The sequence below is a fragment of the Theropithecus gelada genome, chromosome 1, assembly GCF_003255815.1.
Source record: "Theropithecus gelada isolate Dixy chromosome 1, Tgel_1.0, whole genome shotgun sequence".
Lineage (NCBI taxonomy): Eukaryota > Metazoa > Chordata > Mammalia > Primates > Cercopithecidae > Theropithecus > Theropithecus gelada.
Window position 1 is genome coordinate 48,543,773 of NC_037668.1, and position 21,064 is coordinate 48,564,836.

At 38.7% G+C, this 21,064-nt stretch overlaps 1 protein-coding gene across 5 annotated transcripts in view; it reads right to left on the minus strand.

The window, feature by feature from the left end:
* EIF4G3 (eukaryotic translation initiation factor 4 gamma 3) overlaps positions 1 to 21,064 on the minus strand; it is a 379,715-nt gene that overhangs the window by 163,176 nt on the left and 195,475 nt on the right. For 3 of the 5 annotated variants that reach the window (XM_025384549.1, XM_025384552.1, XM_025384553.1), the window contains exons 6-8: positions 9,809 to 9,988; positions 9,087 to 9,201; positions 1,430 to 1,527 (exon numbers count right to left, since the gene is read on the minus strand). In XM_025384549.1, coding sequence (XP_025240334.1) covers positions 1,430 to 1,527; positions 9,087 to 9,201; positions 9,809 to 9,988 — 393 coding nt within the window. Of the gene's footprint in view, positions 1 to 1,429; positions 1,528 to 9,086; positions 9,202 to 9,808; positions 9,989 to 10,875; positions 10,897 to 21,064 lie in introns of all 5 variants that reach the window. The other 2 variants (XM_025384551.1, XM_025384544.1) reach the window with 1 other exon arrangement.

The following is a 21,064-nucleotide window of genomic DNA, read 5'->3' on the forward strand; positions in this document are numbered from 1 at the left end:
ATTTGTTTCTAATAATAAAAACAAGTTTTAAACCAAAGTCTTGAACCTCATTATTATTTTCTTGTTTGTTTACTTGAGATACAGTTTCACACTGTCGCCCAGGCTGGAGTGCAGGGGCCTGATCTCACTGCAACCTCTCCCTCCCAGTTTCAAGTGATTCTCGTGCCTCAGCCTCCTGAGTAGCTGGAATTACAGGCGCGAGCCTCCACACCCAGCTAATTTTTGTATTTTTAGTAAAGATGGGTTTTCTCCATGTTGGCCAGGCTGGTCTCGAACTCGTTTCCTCAAGTGATCTACCCATCTCGGCCTCCGAAGTGCTAGGGTTACAGGTGTGAGCCACTGCGCCTGGCCTGAACCTCATTAATTTTTATTAAGTTAGAGTAATTCAAGAGTATTGCTATAAGTCACCCCACCTATCTGTGAATGTGGGAGTCTCTCTTGAATATAAAGATCACCCATTTTGTGTGTTCTGTTGGGTAAGAAATTGCAAGCCACTCTTCTACAATTTTTCTGCCATTTGACTTTTATATTACTACACTCCAATTCTCTTGGGCCTGCCTCATTAGACACAGACAAAGCCCCTATAAATTATAAAAACCAATTAGAATATATTTTCTAAACTCTGTTTTTTGTTTCTTAAAAGATATCTATTTCACAGGAAAGACTTTTCTTGCTATCCTTAATATCTCAGTTCTTTTTCTCTTGTGCTGTTTTTTTCTTCTGTCAATTCATACTTGAATGGAGAACTGATTAAGACTGGTGTTGGCCAGGCACGGTGGCTCACGCCTATAATCCCAGCACTTTGGGGGCCCACGGTGGGCAGACTGCCTGAACTTAGGAGTTTGAGATCACCCTGGGCAACATGGCAAAATCCCACCTCTACTAAAATACAAAAAATTAGCCAGGCCTGGTGGCTTGTGCCTGTAGTCCCAACTACTCGGGAGGCTGAGGCATGAGAATCGCTTGAGCCTCGGAAGCAGAGGGTGCAGTTGAGCTGAGATCCCACCACTGCACTCCAGCTTGGGCTAGAGTGAGACTGAGTCTCAAAAAAAAAAAAAAAAAAAAAGACTGGTATTAAAGAAGAGTCTAGATGTGAGAACTAAGCTTAAATTCCTCACACTGAGTAAAACCTTAGCCCACTAAACCCTCCCAGTTCTAAAGGTGGAGCACATGTTGTCATGTGGCATACCTAGCTCAGTGAATAATTAAAGATGATATTATGCCACTGGTATAAACAACTTCTAATTACATGCCCATACAAATCCTCCAGGTCAAGTGGTGTGAATATAAGGTAAGAATAAACAAATAAAAATAAATTTAAAAAGGCACAGTAATTTGTGAATTGAAATGAATAATGACTAAGTAAACTTATCTGATAAGTGAATAGATTTTAGATTTAAAATAAGAAAAAGTAATAAACATCTCTTACAGTTTTTTTCTCTCTCTTGGCTGGAGGCGGCTGTTGCTGCGTAGGCACTATGATAGGTGCGGACTGATACACTGGCTGACTTGGGTAAAAAGGCGTTCCTAAGAAGTTAGAAAAAGGTTAAAAGGCATTCAGGTATTTTGTCAAACACTACAGAACTATCAAATGACACTGTGTCTCTGTACAATCCCTTTAAAAGGGTAAAAACAAAAACACTCAGCATTCTTCATCATCTTTTTCCATTAGCTCTCCTCCAGTTACTGAAGTGGTCAAGAAATTATTTCCAAAATATATAATGTCTTCAAACATTCACAAACATCCAATATGAAAACCACTAAATACCCGGTTCCTACAGATTCACACCACAGTTATCTTTCTAAAACATGGATCATGCTATAGTGTTGCTTTTAAAAAATATTATTCTGAGGCTTACCAAATGCAACCATGACTCTCACACAAGAGTGTATGTGTATGTCTGTTTATGGGTTTTGACAGGGACAGAAGGGAATATATCTGATTATCTTGGAAAGTAGGGGTGATCTAATTCTTCTCCTTACTCATGGGGAACTACTGCCATACGGAGGTACATAAAGGATTAGCAAATTTCCTAATGCTGGGGTGGAAAAAAGGCTGAGAACGTATGGCCTAAAGATGAAGTCCAGATACTTAGAATCCAGGTTCCAAACTACATTTTCTATCATTCTCGAATCCACATCTTTGTTCTAGCTATAACGTACTCCTAACTCCTATCCTTTGAGTACACCAAACTCTTCGACTTTGACTATACTGCCCATCTGCCTGAAATTATCTTCTTCCCCCACTCTTTGTACTCCCAATGAGCTGTTTTTAACTTTCAAAACTTAAGACTATTATAATTATTATCAAGCCAAAGTGTTTGGAGTAGAGGTGTGGAGAAGGAGTCAAACACTGGATGGTTTGAAGGTAGAGCCTATAGATATGCTGATGAATTGGATACTGGTGTGAGAGAAAGAAGACTCAAGGAAAACTCTTTCAGTTTTATGCCTGAGCAAGTGAAAGAACAGAGGTACTACTTACTAAGATGAGGAAAACTGAAGTAATAGAATTTGGGGCAGAAAAATCAAGAGTTCAATTTTAGACAGGGCAAGTTTCGGGTGCTTATCAGATCTTCAAATACAGATCAAGTGGTTAGAAAGTGACACAAATCTGGAGTCAGAGGATAGGTATGAGTTACAGTTAACCATTTTGGAATTGACAGAATATAAACAACATTTAAACATGACTAGGTAACTCAGGAAATGAATACAGATAGAAAAGAAGCCCAATGGTTAAATCCTAAGGCATTCCACGTCTGTTAGAGGTCACAGAAATTGGGAAAACTACAGCCAAAGAGATGAAAACCAAAGTAGTGGCTGAAATCCAGAAAACTATTCAAGAATGAGGGCTGTGCGGCCGGGCGCGGTGGCTCAAGCCTGTAATCCCAGCACTTTGGGAGGCCGAGACGGGCGGATCACGAGGTCAGGAGATCGAGACCATCCTGGCTAACACGGTGAAACCCCGTCTCTACTAAAAAATACAAAAAACTAGCCGGGCGAGGTGGCGGGCGCCTGTAGTCCCAGCTACTCGGGAGGCTGAGGCAGGAGAATGGCGTAAACCCGGGAGGCGGAGCTTGCAGTGAGCTGAGATCCGGCCACTGCACTCCAGCCCAGGTAACACAGCAAGACTCCATCTCAAAAAAAAAAAAAAAAAAAAGAATGAGGGCTGTGCTTAACCACATCAAATGGTGCTGAAGAAGTCAAGTAAGATTTTTCAAAGTACAAATCACCAGTGACCTTGACAAAAGTTGTTTGGGCAGAGAAGTGAAGAGTGTGAAGCCTGATTTGAGTGGGTTCAATAGTGAAAGAGAAGACAGAAAATGAACACCATGAGTATAAATATTTTCCTTAAAAAATTTTGCTGTAAAAGAAAAGCAGAAAAATAGAGCTATAGCTGGACAAAAATATGGAATCAAAAAAACTTTCCTTAATGTTTCAATGAAACAGTGTGACTATATACAGACGACACTAATCCAGCAGAGGAAGTGGGGAAAATTGTCAATGTGGGAAAGAAAGAATTGCTAGAGTAATAGCCTTAAATGGGTCTAGGACGGGATCCAGCACACGCATACAAGATTGGCTTTCCACAGGAAGATGGATAATTGATTCACTGTAACAAGAAGGAAAAAAATATGTACGAGGGTAGTTAACACAGGTAAAATCCTTGGTACTAAGCAGTCAAATAAGGTTGGCCCACTTTCATTATCACCATCAACATCCCCACTACCACCCTAACACTTTTCAAGTGTAAAGTTGTTGGAAGCACTATGATTTGCGGTATCAGAATTCTGTAGGTATCAATCAGGTTTGCTGAATCGGATTTGGAAAAGATCTAAGCAGAGGGCATGACTATGGTTTCAGTAAGTTCGATGTAAAAAGACCAAAAAAAAAAAAAAACTCAGTCATCCTCTAACAATGAGTAAACTATTCTCAAAGCACAGCTTAAATTAGCAATTATGTGCTACTTTATTATGTCATTGACTCAGAAATTAAATCAGAAAACAAACCCCAAAAATTGGTTTTAAATGCTGCCAGGCAAGCAACACAATCTGCTCACTTCACCATATTTTTTGAGGTAAGTGAGATAAGATCCAAAAGGTGATCTCTTAAAAAACAAACAAACAAACAAAAACCTAGATTCTTCTCATGAAACATTTTTGAGCCAACATGATTGCGGAAGGGCCTGCTATATCACATTAATCTAATAAATATGGCAGAACAACATAATCTCAATATAGTGGGATTAAATGCAATGAGCAAAGCATTAAGTCTTCTTAACTGTGAACTCTAGCAGAGTAGAAAATCTGCCCTACCAAATAATAGTATATTATTATAAATATATAATATTTATAATAAGCTAGTCAGAAACATTTAAAAACATTTTTATTCTACTAGGAATGTGAGTCATTTTTGCATATCATTTATTAATTAGGTAAGTTAATTAACATCTCTGGACCTCAGATTTCTTATGCATGGAATGAAGTACATTTGCCTATATCAAGGATCTGTCAACTACAGTCTAAGAGCCAAATCAAGCCCACCATTATTTTTTTTTTAAATAAAGTTTTATTGGAAGATACCCACATACAGTAGTTTATCAACTGTCTATGGCTGATTTTACATCACAGTGGCACAGCTGAACAGCTGCAACAGAGACCACACAGCCTGCAAAACCTGAATTATTACTGTCTACCCTTTACTGAAAAAAAAAGTTTACTGATCCCAGTTCTAAATCAGTTTCCCAAACCTCAGTATATATAAAAAGTGTCAATGACATATTGCAAAATTAATACAGTAACAATCATGAAATACAAACACACAGAGGTTTAACAACTTAAAATTTGTATAAAGGACTGCTCCTATTTGATTATTTCAGTCCTACACTTTTGTTGTTAAAATGTGAAATGATACTGGCAGTAAATGGCAGTTTTCTTTAAAGGTCTTCTTGGCAAAATTATAAATTTAATAGTCATGTGTGTCTTCTACTTTATTTTACTCTACTTTTAATTCATTTTACTTGTCTATGATGTGAAACCAATGGTGCAGTCAATATTTAGATTTCTTCTCATTGTTTGAACCTAAGCAAAATATGTAACAGACTTACTATAAGAAACTGAATGGCAGGAAGAGTATCTTAATACCTGTATTCCACAAAGTAATTAGCACACTGCCTGTCTTCTAAGAAAAGTTGAAAACCTTGAATTTTCCACAGAAACAATAATAAACATGGCCAGGCACAGTGGCTCATGCCTGTAATCCTAGCACTTTGGGAGGCCAAGGCAGGCGAAATGCCTGAGCTCAGGAGTTCGAGACCAGCCTTGGTACATGGTGAAACACCATCTCTACTAAAGTACAAAAAATTATGTATCATAAATTATGATTCATTCCAAAAAGAGAATATTATGTAGCTTTGAAAAGAAATGAGAGAAGTTCTATAGATAATGAAATAGAAAGATGCCTATGAATATAGTATGAGAGGAAAAAAATAAGCAGGAAGTTCTATTATTTAGACTACTATTAATATTCTGTGTCGATTTTAGTTTAACAAACTTGTTAAATATAAATGAAAAAAATACATATCAAACTGTTAAATGTTATTTCTTTAAAGGGTGGGAAGGGAGAGAAACTGGCTATTTCAACTTTATGCACTCTAAATTATTTAATTTTTTTTTTTTTTTTTTAGACAGAGTCTCACTCTGTCACCCAGGCTGGAGTGCAGTGGCATGATCTCCGCTCACTGCAACCTCCGCTTCCTGGGTTCAAGCAATTCTTCTGCCTCGGCCTCCCAAGTAGCTGGGACTACAGGTGTCCGCCACCACAACCAGCTAATTTTTGTATTTTAAGTAGAGACAGGGTTTCATCATGTTGGCCAGGCTGATCTCAAACTCCTGACCTCGTGATCCAGCTACCTTGGCCTCCCAAAGTGCTGGGATTACAGGCGTGAGCCACTATGCCCAGCCTATGTAAATTTTTATCATTAATTTACCTTCTTTCATAATGAAATATTTTAAAATTGTTTTTCTAATATTAAGAAAACTAAAGAAACTAATATTTTAATCTACATGATAAACTGACCACTTGATGTCTACTGGATCTGCATGAGAATTTACTGGGGAAGAAAGCATATCTATGAAAGGGAACAGACATCAATAATATCTGAGATACAATTATACCTCAATATACTGCTTTTTCATAAAAATGAATAAAAATGGTATATATCTAATAGAAATAAAGTCAAAATGTTATAATATTGTATATTCAAATCTGCACATTATGTCCCTACCAGTAAACTCATCATTACTGTCTCTATACATATTATACAATAGTATTAACAGCAATAAAGAGGGCTGGCACAGACTTACAGCAGGAAATTTAATGATGACATTTTCTGAGTAAAGTGATTTGCATAATCGCTAAGTAAAAAGCAGGTTACAATTCAGTAAGATATCTTTAAAAATGATTTTGTAAATCAGAAGACTAATTGTATTCCCTTTGCAACACAGAAATTAAATGGAGATACTGTCCATTTTAGCATGTTTATGCTGAATAATAATCCATTTTCTATTAAAAACTTGTAGATAGTAACAATCCGTTTTTTTTTTTTTTTTTTTGGAGACGGAGTCTCGCTCTGTCACCCAGGCTGGAGTGCAGTGGCGACTCACTGCAACCTCCACCTCCTGGGTTCACGCCATTCTCCTGCCTCAGCCTCCTGAGTAGCTGGGACTACAGGCGCCTGCCACCGCACCTGGCTAATTTTTTGTATTTTTAGTAGAGACGGGGTTTCACTGTGGTCTCGATCTCCTGACCTTGTGATTCGCCCGCCTTGGCCTCCCAAAGTGCTGGGATTACAGGCGTGAGCCACCGCGCCCGGCCCATTGTTACTCTTAAAAATTATTACTTGGATTTAAGTTTTCAGAATAAGGACCTAGAATAAAGGCACTAAAATTACATAAAAATGGTGACAAAGGTAAGCCCAAGGATTACACAAGGAATATTCAACAGCACTTGCAATATGCGGTCGAAAATTGGGTGATATATACATATATAGTGTAACTTTAAAACTCACATATATGTAACACATTACTGTTCTGAAAATATCAAATTTCATAGTCATGATACAACTTAATAAAGCTGAGTTAAATAAACATATTTGAGCCATTTAGTAAGGTTATATAAAATGCAGTATTAATCCCTTATCTGCACTTTCAGTTACCTGCAGTCAATCATGGTCTGAAAATATTAAAACAAAAGATTCCAGAAATTAACAATTCATAAGATTTAAATTGCAAGCCATTCTGAATAGCATGATAAAATCTTGCACTGTCCTGCTTCATGTCACCAGGGATGTGAATCATCCCTTTATCCAGTGTATCCATGCTGTATATGCTATGTGCCAATTAGTCACTTAGCAGCCCTTTTATCAGATTAAAAACAAAACAAAACAAAAAAACCCATGGTATATATAGCGTACTATCTCAGATTTCAGACATCCATTGGAGGTCTTGGAATGTATTCCCTGAGGATAAGTGAAGACTACTGCATATCACTTTGAAATAGCAGTTTCCCAAGACAATTATCAACCAAGGTAACAGAAAGCTTTTCCCTTCTCTAAAAGAAGTAAAGCCGTGGAACATTTGGTTGCTTTGCCTATTTCACCTCAAAACTGAAGAAAAACCTTCTTGGACTACTTGAATCAAATCAATTCTGCTGTAATCTTAACTGAGACAATCCCAATTTTAGGAAACTGGTTAATGGATAAGTTACCATGTTACATTAAGATTATCTAATACGTTTTTGCTTTGTTGGTAATATAACAGATCAATACTTACTGAACCTCAAAACTTAATTTTTCTACTATCTACTAATTTTATCCCTTATTATTCACCTTCCATGGAATAAAAGAAATGTAATACGCAGTAAAAATTTGTTAAATGAAGTAAGTAATTTTTACCATTTTTAGTTCAGCATTGGCGCATATGCCAAATATAATCTTGGCAACCCAGCTCTCTCTAAATAAAAAACACTTTTAATTTTTCAAGGCATTTTCATTGGAACTAATACCCAAAACCTCCCCCATGCCATACATCTTACCACAATTTTGCAGAGAACCACAGGTTCACTGAGTTATATTCAGTTATGGTATGTATATTCTCCATGTGCCTGCCAGTCACTGTTCTAGGGGCTGGGGATATAGCAGTGAACAAAACAAAAATCTCTACTTTCATGGAAATTGCATTCTAGTAAGAAATACATTAACAAAATCTTTAAGGTGGAAAGTGGTGGGAAATATTTGGAGAAAAAGAAATTGTGAAAGGAAGATAAGGTATATTCATGCCATTGGCAAAACTCCAGTAAAAATCTAGGTAACAGTGAACTGGTGGAAGATGTCAGAACTCTGAAACATGATTCTTTCCAGTAGAATTATCAGCTTGTAAAGAAGGTGTCATTAACTAAATATATTTCTATAATACTTCTCTTGTAAGCCACCATCTAAAAAGTACCTTTTCTTTTTTTTTTTTTTTGAGACGGAGTCTCGCTCTGCCACCCAGGCTGGAGTGCAGTGGCGCGATCTCAGCTCACTGCAAGCTCTGCCTCCTGGGTTCAAGCCATTCTCCTGCCTCAGCCTCCCGAGTAGCTGGGACTACAGGTGCCTGCCACCACACCCGGCTAATTTTTTGTATTTTTAGTAGAGACGGGGTTTCACCGTGTTAGCCAGGATGGTCTCAATCTCCTCGCCCACCTTGGCCTCCCAAAGTGCTGGAATTACAGGCATGAGCCACCGCGCCCAGCCAAGAAACTACTTTTAAAGCTGGGCAGACTGGCATGTGCCTGTAGTTCCAGCTACTTGGGAAGCTAAGGCAGGATGACTGCTTGAACCCAGGAGTTGAAGACCAGCCTAACATAATGAGACTCCCATTTCTGGGGAGGGGAAAAAAAAAAAGTAGCTTTCAAGAAAGAACTGTTAGCAGCATGTTATTTAAAAATCCTTCTTACCACTAAACCTCATTGTATAAACTGACCCACCAAGCAACAAAATCAAATAAACACAAAAAACTGGCAGAAATGTCTTGACTTTTGCTACTTACCATAAGCATTGGGGAAGTCCCCAGGTCCTGGTCCAGGATAAAAAGGACCTGGCCCCGGTGGTTGAACTGGATATTGTTGTGGGGGCCCAACATAAGGAGGGCCACTATGACGGTACTAGAAAAGAGAAAGTATGAACATATAAATAATACGGTCTCTGGGGCCAAAAACCATAATAAAATAATAATAAGAAGAAAGTAGCTTACTACAGAAAGTAAAGTTCTCTGTGTAAGAGAATCATTTAAATGAGGTAAAGCCATTGGGTCAAACACATTCAAAATGCTTGCTTGCCATCAAGATACAATGAGAATGAAGAGAAAGGTGCAGCTTAGTAAAGCCATACAACATATCAGCACACAGGCAGACATCAGCTCACTGTAAAATAATCTCAGGCTGATAACTTTTCAATGACATTAAAGGATTTCAGGAACAGCATAATCACTGAGCCCATTTTAGAGCAGTTGGTTGTGGTGAGTGGAAGGGAGAAAGCAAGTAGATAAAAACAATTTCTCTGTCATTTTAAAAAAATTTAAGTAAATAGATGTAGAAATATCTTCACACAGCATAATGAAAAAATCACAAAAGGGCTAATTTGTAACCAACAAAACAGTTCACATGTCACCAAAAACTAATGCCATAATTCATCCTCCCAGCTCCCTCTGATGAGAATCTGGGTTAATTCCCACTCTACTGCTGGACCACCTAGGCCTCAAAGATACTTTACCTGTGGTATACAGTACTGAGGCCCCTGGGGCACTGGGTACGGCATGGGCAGATGGTTAACCATCATGATGTGCTGATTAGCCTGGTACACTGCAGTGGGTGTCTGTGCACCAGGACGAATGGATGGACTGCTGTTCGGGATGGTAGCTCTAGGAGGCTGTATTTGAGGCCTCTGGAAAAACTGGGAAGGGGAGAAAAAAAAAATTTTTTTTTTCTTTCTTTTTTTTCTTTTTTTTTTTTTTTTACAAAGGGGAATATATAAATTTTACTGTCTCCTTTTCTTCACTAATAAAAATCTGGTCAACTTGAATTACAAATACAATATGCATAAAAAGAATAAATTACCTATTGCTGGATTTCCAAAAATATACCATACGAGAGCGAGCTCTTATCAGTATTATCACATATTTGAAAACAGTAGGATAGTTTCGACCTGACTGTATATATACATATGTATAGATGCATACATATATGTATATACACATACTGTATATATATACACATACATGTATAATAAAGTATAACAAAAGGGGTAGCTGATATTTCTCTATTATATAAAAGAACTGACTCTGATAAAGAGTTGGTTCATTACCAACTCATTAAAAATTAAAAGGAGTCTCCTAAAAGACGGCTGCTCAAGTAATTTATAAAATACTTAGAACAAGAAGGAATCTCTTTGATCATAAAATATTTACCCAGTCCATCAGGGTCAAGCTAAATTAAACCATCTGTAGGGTTGTCATATGCTGAACTAAGCAGTTTTTTTCCTCTCCAAAAGGTGGCACAATCCTATACTAAACTGAGCCTTCTAGAATAGTTTATAATAAAAGTGGACAATCTAGATAGGCCTAAGAATGGACTAGAATGAGTAGAGTTCAAATTTCTCAAAATGGCAACCAGTATCTGTAGTTATTTATAATTTTCACTGCAGGCTTAAAAGCCTTGAAACAATATACCAATAGTAAATTTCCAATGTGAATGTATCCATTCATTAGCAATCAATCTCAATGTAATAATAGTAAGCAGACTGAGTTATAAAGAGGCCATGCAGAACCAGTAGTTTGTTACCTGGATAGGTCTGAATCCTCCCTTCAAATATGAAGCAAGAAAGCAGCAGGAAACAGAAAGAAAGCCAATGGAAAAGCTTACAGATCAGTTGGAAGGGACAGGACATAGCATGCAGCTCAACAAAAGTATCTTTCTATTTAGTAATAATAGGAGAAGAAAGAAGACTAGAAAATCAAAATGACAGTTCTTCACTTGAGAATTTAATCATACATAGAATCAAAGAATCAAGTCACATTTAACTGAAATCCAGTGGCAAAAATCCTCGACTATTATTAATAGCCACAAGTTACAGCAGTGTGCAAGGAAATGTCTGCTTGGTGGCACAAGTATAGTTGTGTGATTACTGGTTCCTACTCTTGGATCTCATTAGCACCCATTTCATGATCTGGCATTGTCTAGCATCTCTATGATCTACTCGCCATCTGTGTCATTTGTTATTTTTGTAAAAGTCCTAAGAAATAAACTTTTCAATATATATTAGACTCTTCATGACAGAGACTTGCTCACTCTTTTTAACTAATCAGGTACATAAGAGGGCACTTATAGTTCTAAAATGGAGAACTATAATAACAATCTTAAAATATGGTCTTGCACCAAAATAAATAAAGCAGCAAAATATTTGTTGCTATCAGTCCAAATAAAGCCAAGCTTCGACATTTGGGCCCACTCTGGTCTATTCTGTCCTACTCTTAGGCATCAAGCTACCCAGAGATGGTATAAGTAACTTCATCTTGTGCTCAAAAGGAAGAACTGGGATCTAGTGTCCAAGGCTCATCCCCATTCAGCCTTCATATCCCAGGGCAAAGAAGGCCCTAAAGAAATTAAGTCACAGAAAAACAACAGCCAGAAAAGTATAGCAGGAGAATGGAATAAATGGGGGAAACCAAAGGGGCAGGCCACAGAGAGTAGGTGATGGAGATGAAAAGAAAGCACAGGAGGCAAAGTTGGTAACATAGGAACCTGGGCTGCACTACAACTACAGGAACCATCTTCTAGTTATCTCCACTGACACAGTTTTGGTGACAACATTTTTTTTTGTTGGCAGGAACAATAAAGCAGTAAACCTCCCAATACTGGACTCTGCATTTCTCCTAATTACGAAGCAGAGAGAATCTATTATGCATCAATGCATGTGATCTGTAAACACCATTTCAGGAACAAACTTAAGTATTTTTATAATGTAGCTAATATCAGGAGCCACAAAAATGATACAAGCCTCAAGCAGAGAACACTCATTATCTGTTCAACTTATTGGGCATTACTAAATAACACAGGCAGAGGGTAAAATCTTCATACGGAAAGATCCTTTGAAATCAACTGTAGAGGGCAGCCCAGCCAAGATAAAGGGCATATCAAATGAACACAGGTGATCATCTATTATGGTAACATTATCATGAAATAATATTAAAATACTCTATGTTGACTGAATAAATAGGGTGTTACGGGGTTGGTAAGGAGAGGAGAAAGAAAACTAATCCATTAACTTATGCAGAGTAAGAAAAATAGATACGGGCAATGTTTTCCAAAAATTTTAACAGTCTGTATGTGAAATCTTTTCTTACCCTATTTTCCAGCTGTTCTGATGAAAACTTTTAACTAGCCTGTCCAGAATAACTGAGGTTACATCTTATTCAAGGTTTCTGAACAGTATGAAACTATTTTCCTCAGTGACTTTCAAGTAAAAAGTGTTTCTAATGATATTCCTAATATTAATACATAGCTGAACCAAAAAGCCATTAAATATGTGGTTATATTGATATAATAATTTTTTTTTGTTTTTTTTTTTTGTTTGTTTGTTTTTGGAGATGGAGTCTTACTCTGCCGCCTAGACTGGAGAGCAGGGGCATGATCTTGGCTCACTGCAACCTCCACATCCTGGGTTCAAGCGATTCTCCTGCCTCAGCCTCCTGACTAGCTGGGACTATAGGCGCCTGCCACCATGCCTGGCTAATTTTTGTATTTTTAGTACAGACGGGGTTTTACCATATTGGCTAGGCTGGTCTGGAATACCTGACCTTCTGATCCACCCACCCTGGCCTCCACCAAAGTGCTGGGATCACAAGCATGAGCCACTGTGCCCGGCCAATATACTAATTTTTATACACTAAGAATTCAGATTTGAAGCTAAAGAGAAATGTATTTATAAAGCACCAACCTAAGCATTTTACATATATATACACACATATATACACACACACACACACACACATATACATACATACTTTTTTTTTTTTTTTGAGACAGAATCTTGCTCTGTCGCCAGGCTGAAGTGCAGTGGCATGATCTCGGCTCACTGCAACCTCCACCTCCCGGGTTCAAGTGATTCTCCTGCCTCAACCTCTTGAGTAGCTGGGACTACAGGCGCCCGCCACCACGCCCAGCTAAATTTTTGTCTTTTTAGTACAGACAGGGTTTCACCGTGTTAGCCAAGATGGTCTCGATCTCCTGACCTCGTGATCTGCCCGCCTTGGCCTCCCAAAGTGCTGGGATTGCAGGTGTGAGCTACCGTGCCCGGTCAACATATATATATTAACTCATGCTCACAAATGACCTTGAAGGCAAGTACTATTATTAACAGGTCGTAAGATACATGTAAAAACTGAGGAACAGGGAGATTAAATAACTCGCTGAAAGCCCCCCGCCATCTGTAACTAAAACACAGTCAGGTTATAGACATGTACTTTTAACTGTTACACATACTACCTCTCATGAAATGGAATACCCCCATATTTTTAAACAAACCAGCAGAAATCTTTTCTTTACAAATGCTGAAGGGATGTGGCAGGACCTTTATCCAACTACACTAATGGGTGGCATGTCCCTCAACCATAACTGATTCCTAGTAAGAAAAATTTTCCATCAAGTTACTTCACAAAATACATGCTTATCATTCAAGAAAACAAATTTCTTCTACCTACACAACTCTAATTCTCTATCTCCCAAAAAGTGACTGCAACTTGTTCATGTGCTAAAAGCATATCCTTGGCATACCATGTTACAGACTTACTTTTGCTCAACTTCACTGCATTAATACTTTTTAGAACAACAGTCCATCTGGAGCTTGTGTTTTCCATGTAAAAGTACAGGATCACTTACACACACACACACGCGCACCAGGAGAGATTTTAGAAAAGCCGTAGTAACTAGAAATGCAAAAAAAAAAAAAAAAATCTCCTTTTTGTACTCCTCCCGAACCATTCAATTACAAATGCATAATTAAATTTAATAGTAATGCAAGAAATTCAGATTCTCAGTTGGGCAAGCATAGCAATAAACCACAGGTTATTAAAAGGAATATATAAATGGGCTTTTCCAAACTGCTTGCAATCCTTCAAATTTCTTTCCTTCTCAGCTGAGTGATGAACAATCATTAAGAGTCAAACTTTCCTGAATGGAAGGAGCCATTTAGTCTCACCATCCACTTAAAGTCTGAATATCTTTTACAATATACCACTGGGGATATGAAACTTTAGCAACTTAAGATACAAATTCTTTTCAAAATTAAATGGAGTTCTAACACTGTAAAACTCTTCCTTCTACTGACCCCCAATTTTTCTCCCTGTATCACCTATCCACTTGTCTCATGTCCCTTCCTAAAACCACAAAGAAGTCTAATCCTTCCCCGTAAGTGACAGACCACTAAGTCATGTGAACATTGCCATTACTGCCAATTTTCATCCACCTTGGCCTCCCAAAGTGCTGGGATTATAAAGGCATGGGCCACCGTGCCTGGGCCATTACTGCCAATTTTCACACCACTATTTTTTGTTTCAAGCCAATCATAACCCTCTCCTAGCATCCTGTCCCTCCAACCAAGATTTCTAATTCCCAAACCAGCTTGATCTTTTCTTTCAATCTTGTTCCAACACAAAGGTAACGAGGTGGGGTCTGCCCAGAATGTACTTGGCACTCACCAAAAAAAATTTGTTCCTGAGTGAAAGGGCAATATACCTCTCTGATTCCTGCCAGCTCCAATTCCATTAATGAAACCAAGAACCACAGGAGCACTTTTGTCAACCATATTTTACTACTGATTGGTACTGACACTCATTTAAAGCATTTAAATCCTCTTTATACATAACCTGGCTAAATAAGCCATGTTCTTCACTTCAGTATGTACTCTTACAATTGTGTTTTGAAGCTCATATAGAGGATTTTGTAGTTGGTAACTTTGAAAATTTATCTGGCTAAACAACCCATCGTTTCAGATTGTACCAATTGCATGACAATGTCAAACTACATAATCATTAGAAAACCTGACATAAATGTCACTTATCCAAGTAACTGATAAAAATGCTGCAAAGAGCTAGGCAGAGAAAAGAGAGCCATGCATGCACAACATAAAATTCACCTCCTAAACTTCATTTCAATCTGTTTTAATTCTTTCATCTTTCAAGGATTTATTAACACGCCAGGAGGATGGCAGAGGAAGGTGAAAACTCTCATTTGAGGTAGTATTTTGGGCAGATCCAACAAGATAGGATACTTTTAAAACAGAGGCTGAATTTAGTATACTTATAATTGCTTACTTTCCCAGAAACACTCTAGAAGCCAGAAGAAAAAATGTTTCCTCTCGAAAAATCCTTCTAAAGATGCAATAATTCATATCACTACCCAAAGCTTCCTCATCAAAAATGTCTAACAAATGGTGTTTGAAAGTGCTGGTAATTATGAAATATCATTTTTCATGACTTTGCTCAGTAAAAGCACAAAAAGACAAAAACACCTAATAAATTATATAACAGAAATTCTCTGCAATATTTCAATTTTTTAAATTATTATTGTATCTGTTATGGTGATGTGTGATCACTGACCTTTTATGTTATCACTGTAACTGGGAGCACCATGAACTGCACCCATAGAAGATAGTAAACTTAAGACAGTCGTGTGTGTTCTAACTGCTCCACCTATGTCTATTGTCCCCTGCCACTCCCATCTTTCTCCTCTCCTTAGACCTTCCTATTCAGCAGACACAATAATATTGAAGTTAGGCCATTATATCAAAATTAATAACTGAACAGTGGCCTCTATGTGGTCTTGTGCCACATTTCTCACTTTAAATAAAAACTATAAATGACTAAACTTAGTGAGGAAAGCATGTTAAAAGCTGAAATAGGCTGAAAGCTACTTCAAAAGCCAAGTTGTAAATGCAAAGAATAAGTTCTTGGAGGAAATTTAAAGTGCTACTCTCCAGTGAACACACAAATGATAAGAAAGCAAAACAGCCTTATTGCTGTTATGGAGAAAGTGAGAGCAGTTTGGACAGAAGATCAAACCAGCCACAACATTCCCTTAAGCCAAAATGTAATCCAAAGCAAACTCCTAACTCTCATTTCAATTCTATGAAGGCTGAGAGGTAAGAAAGCCACAGAAGAAAAGTTTGAAGCTAGCAAAGGTTAGCTCATGAGGTTTAATGAAAGCAGCTGTCTCCATAACATAAAAGTGCCAGGTGAAGCAGCAAGTGCTTATGGAGAAACTGCTTCAAGTTATCCAGAAGATCCAGCCAAGATAACTGATGAAAGTGCCTACACATGATTTTAAGTGTAGATGAAACAGCCATCTATTGAAACAAGATGTCATGCATTGACTTCTCTATAACTAGGACTTTCATAGCTAGTGAGAAGTCAATGCCTAGCATCAAAGCTTCAAAGCTTCAACAGGCTGACTCGACTTTTAGGTGCTAATATAGTTGGTGACTTTAATTTGAAGCCAGTACTTATTTACTATCTGGAAAATCCTAGGGCCCTTAAGAAATATGCTAAATCTACTCAGACTATGCCCTATAAATAAAACAACAAAGCCAGAATGATAGCACATCTGTTGGCAGCATGGGTTACTGGCTATTTTAAGGCCATTGTAGAGAGCTTAGATTCCTTTCAAAATATTACTGCTTGCTGGGAAAACACCTAGTCACCCAAGAGCTCTGAGGGAGATGTATACAGAGATAAATGTTGCTTTCATGCCTGCTAACACATCTACTCTGCAGCCTATGGATCAAGGATTTGTTTTGATTTTCAAGTCTTATTATTTAAGAAGTATATTTTGTAAGGCTACAGCTGCCATACATACTGATTTCTCTGATGGTTCTGGGCAAACTACATTAAAAACTTCCTGGAAAGGATTCACCATTGCTGATGCCATTAATAACATTCCTGGATGCAGTGGTGTACGACTGGAGTCCCAGCTACTTAGGAGGCTGACGTAGGGTAGGGTAGGGTAGGGCAGGGCAGGGCAGGGCAGGGCAGGGCAGGGCAGGGCAGGGAAGGGAGGGGAAGGGAAGGGAAGGGAAAGGAAGGGAAAGGAAAAAACATTTGTGATTCATGGGAGAAGGCCAAAACGTCAACATTAACAAGCATTTGGAAGAAGCTGATTCCAATACTCATGGATGACTACGAAGTATTCAAGACTTCAGTGGAAGAAGTAAGTGCTGATATAGTGGAAATAGCAAGAGAACTAGAATTAGAAGTAGCACCTGGGCCGGGAGCAGTGGCTCACGCCTGTAATCCCAACACTTCGGGAAGTCGAGGCGGGTGGATCACCTGAGGTCAGGAGTTTGAGACCAGCCTGCCCAATATGGTGAAACCCCATCTCTACTAAAAATGCAAAAAATTAGCTGGGCATGGTGGCGAATGTCTGTAATCCCAGCTACTTGGGAGGGTGAGCCAGGAGAATCACTTGAACCTGGGAGGTGGAGGTTGCAGTGAGCCGAGAAGGCGCCACTGCACTGCAGCCTGGACAACAAGAGCGAAACGCCATCTCAAAAAAAAAAAAGAAAAAAAAAAGTAGAGCCCGAAGATGTGACTGACTTTATCATGACAATCTCATGATAAAACTTGAACAAATGAGGACTGGTTTCAAATGGAGGAGCAAAAAAAAAGTGATTTCCTGAGATGGAATCTACTCCTGGTAAGGAGCTGTGAACACTGTTGAAAGGACAATAAAAGATTTAGAATATTACATAAACCTAGTTGATAAAGCAGCAGCAGAGTTTGAGATTGATTCCAATGATAAAATAAGTTCTACTCTGTGTAAAATGCTGTTAAACAGCATCACATGCTGCAGAGAAATCTTTCATGAAAATAAGAGTCCATTGGCTGGGTGCAGTAGCTCACGCCTGTAATCCCAGCACTTTGGGAGGCCAATGTGGGCAGATCACTTGCGGTCAGGAGTTTGAGAGCAGTCTAGCCAATAGGGTGAAACCTCAGCTCTACTAAAAACACAAAAAATTAGCCGGATATGGTGGCATGTGCCTATAGTCCCAGCTACTCAGGGGGCTGATGCAGGAGAATCACTTGAACCCAGGAGGTGGAGGTTGCAGTGAGCAGAGATTATGCCACTGCACTCCAGCCTGGGTGACACAGCAAGACTCCATCTCAAAAACAAATAAATTAAAAAAAAAAAAAAAAAAAAGAAGAGTCCATCAATGTGGCAAACTTTGTCTTATATCAAGAAATTGCCACAGCCACCTCAATCCTCAGCAACCACTACCCTGATCAGTAAGCACCCATCTACACTGAAGACGCTTCACCAGCAAAAAGATTACAACTCACTGAAGACTCAGATAATCATTAGCATTTTTTAGCCAGAAAGTATTTAATTACCGGCCAGGCACGGTGGCACACACCTGTAATCCTAGCACTTTAGGAGGCCAAGGTGGGCAGATCATGAGGTCAGGAGTTCAAGACCAGCCTGGCCAACATGGTGAAACCCTGTCTCTACCAGAAATACAAAAATTAGCCAGCGTAGCAGCACGCGCCTGTAATCCCAGCTACTTGGGAGGCTGAGGCAGAATTGCTTGAACCCGGGAGGCAGAGGTTGCAATGAGCTGAGATCACACCACTGTACTCCAGCCTGGGCAACTGAGCAAGACTCTGTCTCAAAAAAAGAGAAAGTATTTAATTACTATATGTACATCATTTTCTTACACATAATTCTACTGTTCAGTTAGCAGACTACAGCATAGTGGAAACATAACATACATACACTGGGAAACCAAAAAATTCACGTGACTTACTTTATTGTAGTATTTGCTTGATTGTCGTGGTCTGAAAACAAGTCAGCAATATCTCCGAGGCATGCCTATATTTACTAACTTGCAAAGCAATACAAAATATGCTTCTGAAATCTCTAGTGTTATGCAGTATACAGTTTAGCCTACTAGAAGATTAAAAACTAACATCTGCAATTAGGAATTTCCTTGGTGAGTATCTTTTAAAAGTCTAAAGTACTCTTGAAGAACAGTGATATGATTTGCTGGCAAGTTATAAAGGGACAAGCTTTAAAGAGTCCACATAGTGGAAGTTGACTCAGGTGTCAATTTGATAATCTGTTGATCCATGATAATCTATAACAAAGATTATTCCATTCCAAATTTTTTCTATATTTTCCTGCATGTGGTCAATATTATATAATTTAGGTTTCACTAAGAATCGGGATATGTAAGCCCTAGAGCTAAGTTGTTCAATACAGTAGCCACAAGTCATACTTGACTACTTATATCAAAAATTCAGTTCTGGGTCAAGCACGGTGGCTCACGCCTTTAATCCCAGCACTTTGGGAGGCTAAGGTGGGTGGATCGCTTGAGGTCAGGAGCTCAAGACCAGCCTGGCCAACACGGCAAAATCCTGCCTCTACAAAAAATACAAAAATTAGTAGGGCGTGGTAGCTCACACCTGTATTTCCAGCTACTGAGGTGGCCAAGGCACAAAAATCACTTGAACCTGGGAGGTGGAGGTTGCAGAGAGCTGAGATCCTGCCACTGCACTCCAGCCTAGGTGACAGAGTGAGACTCTGTCTCCCCCCCCCAAAAAAAAAAAAAAAAAAAAAAAATTCAGTTATTTAGCTGCATTAGCCACATTTAAAGTGCTCAATAGCCATGCATAGCTAGTACAGCTACAGCAGTGAAAAGCACAAGTACAGAACATTTTCATCATCATAGAAACTCTATTACACAGTGCTACCCTAGAGGTTTATGTCAGGAACAGGAGGTGTTCTGTCAGATCATAAGGGAGAGTCTTGGAAATGAGCATCATTATAAAATACTTCATTCATGCTAAAAAATAGCTGGGGAAAAGGGGGAAAGGCAGGCGGTCTCACTGCTAAAGGAAACTGACACCAAGGACTTACTACATTTCAGACACTGTGATAGGCAGGTACTTTATCCTCACAACACCCATAGGAAATACGTGCAGTTATTATAAATCATCTCAATCTTATATCATTTATGAGCATATTTTTCCCATTTTGAAGATGAGAAACCTGACACCCAAAGATAATTTGCAGTGAAGCTGAAACTGAATCCCAGTTTTACTGACTCCCAATATATATTTTCTTCACTATTTATGCTGCTACTATACAACTCCTTGTGAATGAGATACCAGTTTTAAAGCCACCCCTCACTTGTATCAAGCTCCGAAAAACAAATAGTTCATAAGATCATAATTTAAGAGGTTTAAGGTTGTATAGATGCTTGAGATGGCTTGTTATTCATATCAATTTAATTCTGTTGCACCAGGTCTGGTCCCAGAGGCAAGCCCAAGCCTTCATTTATTTTACTTTCCAAACCTAATAAATTGCCTATAGTAAAACAAATATATCTCGTCTAGGAATATAACACCACAAACTTTCAGTAAAGAAACCTTTAGGGATCACAATGAAAAAGAAATCTACATAAATCAGCTGTTCTTTTCAAAAGTTCCTTTTTTCACAAAAAGAACCAAACCACAACAGGAAAACATGCACAATTCAATGCTTGCCACCAAGTAAGACATTTCTTGATGGCACATACTCCTCCTCCTGCTGCTGCTGCTAGCATATGCTGGTTTTATGAAGCTCATTATTTGTTTATGCTAAATTCTACTGCTTTGAATACAGCATATTTTTCAGCATTTGTGAAAAGTATGTGAACTAAAATCATGTATCAAAAAACTACAGTGTTGGCCGGGCGCGGTGGCTCAACCCTGTAATCCCAGCACTTTGGGAGGCCGAGACGGGCGGATCACGAGGTCAGGAGTTCGAGACCATCCTGGCTAACACGGTGAAACCCCGTCTCTACTAAAAAATACAAAAAACTAGCCAGGCGAGGTGGCGGGCGCCTGTAGTCCCGGCTACTCGGGAGGCTGAGGCAGGAGAATGGCGTAAAAACCCGGGAGGCGGAGCTTGCAGTGAGCTGAGATCCGGCCACTGCACT